General features: G+C 33.8%; 1 protein-coding gene across 1 annotated transcript; it reads right to left on the reverse strand.

Moving 5' to 3' along the window:
- Positions 1–2,262: 2,262 nt before the first annotated feature.
- Positions 2,263–2,784, reverse strand: LOC117036781 (28S ribosomal protein S36, mitochondrial). Its single transcript, XM_033132003.1, has one exon. The coding sequence runs from the start codon at positions 2,718–2,720 to the stop codon at positions 2,409–2,411; it is 312 nt and encodes a 103-aa protein (XP_032987894.1). The 5' UTR covers positions 2,721–2,784; the 3' UTR covers positions 2,263–2,408.
- Between the last annotated feature and the right edge of the window lie 1,320 nt (positions 2,785–4,104).

The following is a 4,104-nucleotide window of genomic DNA, read 5'->3' on the forward strand; positions in this document are numbered from 1 at the left end:
GGAATATCCATGAAGCCATAAACGTTAATTTAGTTGAATCACAATCCTTGAATATGTCTTTTTTACCCTTCCATGTGATAAAATGTAAAATTCACATACGTATATATACTTCTGCTGCATAATAAAGTACGATGGTCATCTTCAAAAAAATCAATTGTTGAGTTGAGAGCAGTACAAGCTGCTTTTTACTTGGAAAATCATTTTTTATTTGAAAGAACAACTGACAAACCACAATTACTCAGATGGTTATTTGGCAGAAGTTTTCTCAAAAATAAACGAAGCAAGTTTATACTTTAAGAAAAACAACTGACACTATTTGTTAGTAATAAAATTGAAGGTTTCAAGCAAAAATAAGAGATAAAAAAACTTGCATCTATTATCATGAACTTCAGATCTTCTCAAAAATTGAAGATTTTCTAATATGATTAGCGATGACATTAATGAATGCGATTTTCTGATATTGTATAATGAAATGTGTCAACATTTGGAAGATCAGCATAATTCAGTTAACCAACATTTTTCAAATGACCAATACACAATGCTATAAAATTATGCATCGGTAGAAGATCCATTCAAGGTACATGATAGGTCAATGAACTTTAATGTAATAGTGTTCCAAAAGTTCATTTATATGATTTCAGATTCAATATTGCAATTACCCGTTAAGAAACTATCATTTGTCAACTTTTGTTATAGTATCAAAGTAGAAATTCACTATTATATAAAAACATTCCTCCATTTTTCAATTACATATCTGTGTAAGATCACATTTTCTTCACATACTTCTATAAAAACAAATATCACAACAGATTGCATGCAGAAGATGTGCTAATCCAGCTCTATTTTATTAAGACAAATAGTAGACTTGAAAAAATATAACAATGTAACAATGCCACTCTTTTCACTAAATATTTTCGTCTGAAAAATATAGTTTTTATTTCTAAAAATTGTATTTATTTTAGCTTGTAATGGGTTTATTATTACAATTTTTAATTGAGAAATATTTTTAAATATTTATATGGTAAATATTGATAGCTATAAACCACATAAACATTCTCTAGGGTGCACAATGATGTTTAAGTTTATAAAAAGGTTCTGACACCCAAAACTTAGAAAACCATTAGCCTAATGCAGGCTAGATACTAATCTAAGAACTTTGCAGGTATCGTTTCATTTAATCCTTAAAACCATCCTATGAATGAGTCATGTTACCTTCATGATTTATAGATTAAGTGGATGTATGGTAATTTGTCAGATGTCACGTAGCTAAAATGGAGTAATGGCAGGATCTGAAGGCCAGGTCCCATGCTTTTTACTATTATACTACCTCCAAGATTTTGGCGATCAACTTTCCCATACAGGGCCTACCTGATTGTCAAAGTCCTTGACTGAATAGCACTGGGTCACACAGAGAGTAAGCAACAAAACAGAATGCTTGAATTAGACTTCCAACTCTACCCTGAAATTTCAGGAGGTCCAATAGCTTAAACATCAACAAATTCATAATGTTCATCATTCTTGCAACAAGCAAATTAAATAACATACACATATGTAAATAAAGCATACTAAAATTATTACTGCATTTACTTTATGTCCCAACTGAAGGCATTCCTCTCCACAAAGCCTTCTTAGTTATCACATACATCTATGTCTGTGACTGTCCTAAAGAATTATAGCACTTTTTTTTTTTTTTTTTTTGCAATTTTCAGTCAAACATTTATTCCTATGCTATTTTCACTTTGATCTCTTATTTTCCATTTTATACTCTGACATGAATATAGGTTACAAATAATCTTTTGTGTTAACTTCCCAGTCTTAATACCACAAGGTCACTGGTTTTACCTTGGCTATATTTTTATCATTTAGAGTAGGATATGCTTACTAAAAGCCAGTTATACTCCAGTAACTTTGTGAACGAAAAAATGTTAAGAATTAAGAACAAATAATGGAGTCATTATTTCACTGATCCTCATGTAATTTCAGGAAAATCACTTTTCAAAAGCAGCAATTCTGCCTGATAAATTCTTTCCATGTCTAAACAGAAACTGAAAGAAAATGAAATTATGCTAAACCTATGATAGTTTACTAGACATTGTGTGCTTTTAATAGTTCAACAACTGGTAATACTTGATAATCAAGAGTAAATTAATAGGTTAATATTTAAAAATGTGTACTTTAATAAGTATAAAGTATATAAACAATTAGGTAAGCTTGTGGAGAAGCTGACCAACATACATAAATTAGGAGATACAAGTGTCTATCTAAATTTTCTATATTTCTTTTTTTTCTTTTACAGAATATTTATTAAAGTTGTTTAATGTACAATTTCTCATTTGTCATTTTGGAAATCCTTTATTGTAAAGACTATTCTTTTGTCTGATGACAAACAGCAGCCACATTGTCAGTGATTATTCTGGACCTCCACGTTGGATAAATTCAATTTCTTCTTGAGATACAAGTTTCCTTCTGTATTTCTGAGGTAATGTTTTTATTATTTCTGCAGTGTCTGGTGGACCCTGATGCATCAGCCAATCTGGTGATTTACTTCCCTTAGAATGCTGTGAAATTGAAGAAGAGTGAGATGGTAGTCCTGTTGATCTCAAAACTTCTGATACATTGGGCTTAGGATTGTCTCTTCTGTCAGGGAACCTTATTAATGGAGTATGTGGCTTGACTACCTGAACGACCCTGCTGGCAGACGCCATTTTGCTGCCCATCATGACCCCTGAGAAGGGGCAGCTTCCGGGGCGCTCGCGAGCCGCAGCGGTAAGAGGAGTAGTATGCAGCTGCCGGGAGGACCCTAGTGTGACCTATAGCACTTTTTAATGCACTCATTTATAACTCACTTTTCTTTCTATGTGTGTCTTCTATCTCCCAACTTAAATTATAGGTTCTACAAGGCAGGCGATCTCCTATATCTCAGAGCATCCCCAGATTTTTACCTGAGTCCCTGTATCCTCAGTAAGCACCCAATAGATATTTTCTGAAAAATCAATGATGATTATGCTCATCACTCAGGTTTAAAATTAGTCAACTCCAAGCCTTATGGGTCTGGCCTAGCTTTTAATAGAGAACAGAGCCAGTAATGATCTTCTTATTGAGTTATACAAAAGCCACAGGCCCCAGGTAGGAGAGATTTTAGAAAGGTGTTCGTCTACTTTGGTACATTAAAGTACATTAAATGAAACTACAGTTAGAAGGAAAGTATTTATGAGTTATACTTACAATAATGTATCATGAAGACCTATTTATATCATGTTTTCCTGTTTTGACTCTTAAGTCCTGTGTACAGAGACTGCATTTTATCTCCCTGTTTGTTTAATCTGTACACAGAATATATCATACCAAAAACAGGGCTAGACTCAGAGGAAGGAGAAGTAAAAATTGATGGAAGAAATATCAATAACTTAAGATATGAAGATGACATAATTGTACTGGCAGAAAGTAGCAAAAATTGAAATGACTACTGATGAAAAGGAAAGAAGAAAGTGCCAAAGCAGGACTGTATTTGAATGTCAAGAAAACAAAAATCATGACAGGAAAACAGATATACAACTTAAACACAGACAATGGCATCATTGGAATAGTTAAAGATTTGCCTTACCTTGCTTCAGTCTTTCATTCAAATGGAGCCTACAGCCAAGAAATCAAGAGAAGGCTGAGACTTGGAAGGGAAGCAATGGAAGAAAAAGATTATCAAGAATAAAGATGTGTCATTGAAGATCAAGGCTAAGATCATCCAAACTCTCATAACTCCTTTACTACTATATACAGATGTGAAAGTTGGGCAGTGAAGGAGGTTGATGGAGAAAAAAAATGATTCATTTGAAATATGGAGAACTCCATGGATACCCTGGACCACCAGAAAAATGAACAAGTGGGTCTCAGAGCAAATTAAGCCTGAATTATTGCTGGAGGCAAAAATGACAAAACGGAAGCTGTCCTACCCTGGGATTATCATGAGAAGGCACGGTTCTTGGAAAAAGCAATCATGCTGGGAAAAAAGAAAGCAGCTGGAAAAGAGGAAGAGCACATATGAGATGATTGACTCCATGAAAGAAGCCATAGGCATGAGTCTACAGGAGCTGAGCAGGGCTATTGAGG

This window comes from Rhinolophus ferrumequinum, chromosome 2 (genome assembly GCF_004115265.2).
Source record: "Rhinolophus ferrumequinum isolate MPI-CBG mRhiFer1 chromosome 2, mRhiFer1_v1.p, whole genome shotgun sequence".
NCBI lineage: Eukaryota > Metazoa > Chordata > Mammalia > Chiroptera > Rhinolophidae > Rhinolophus > Rhinolophus ferrumequinum.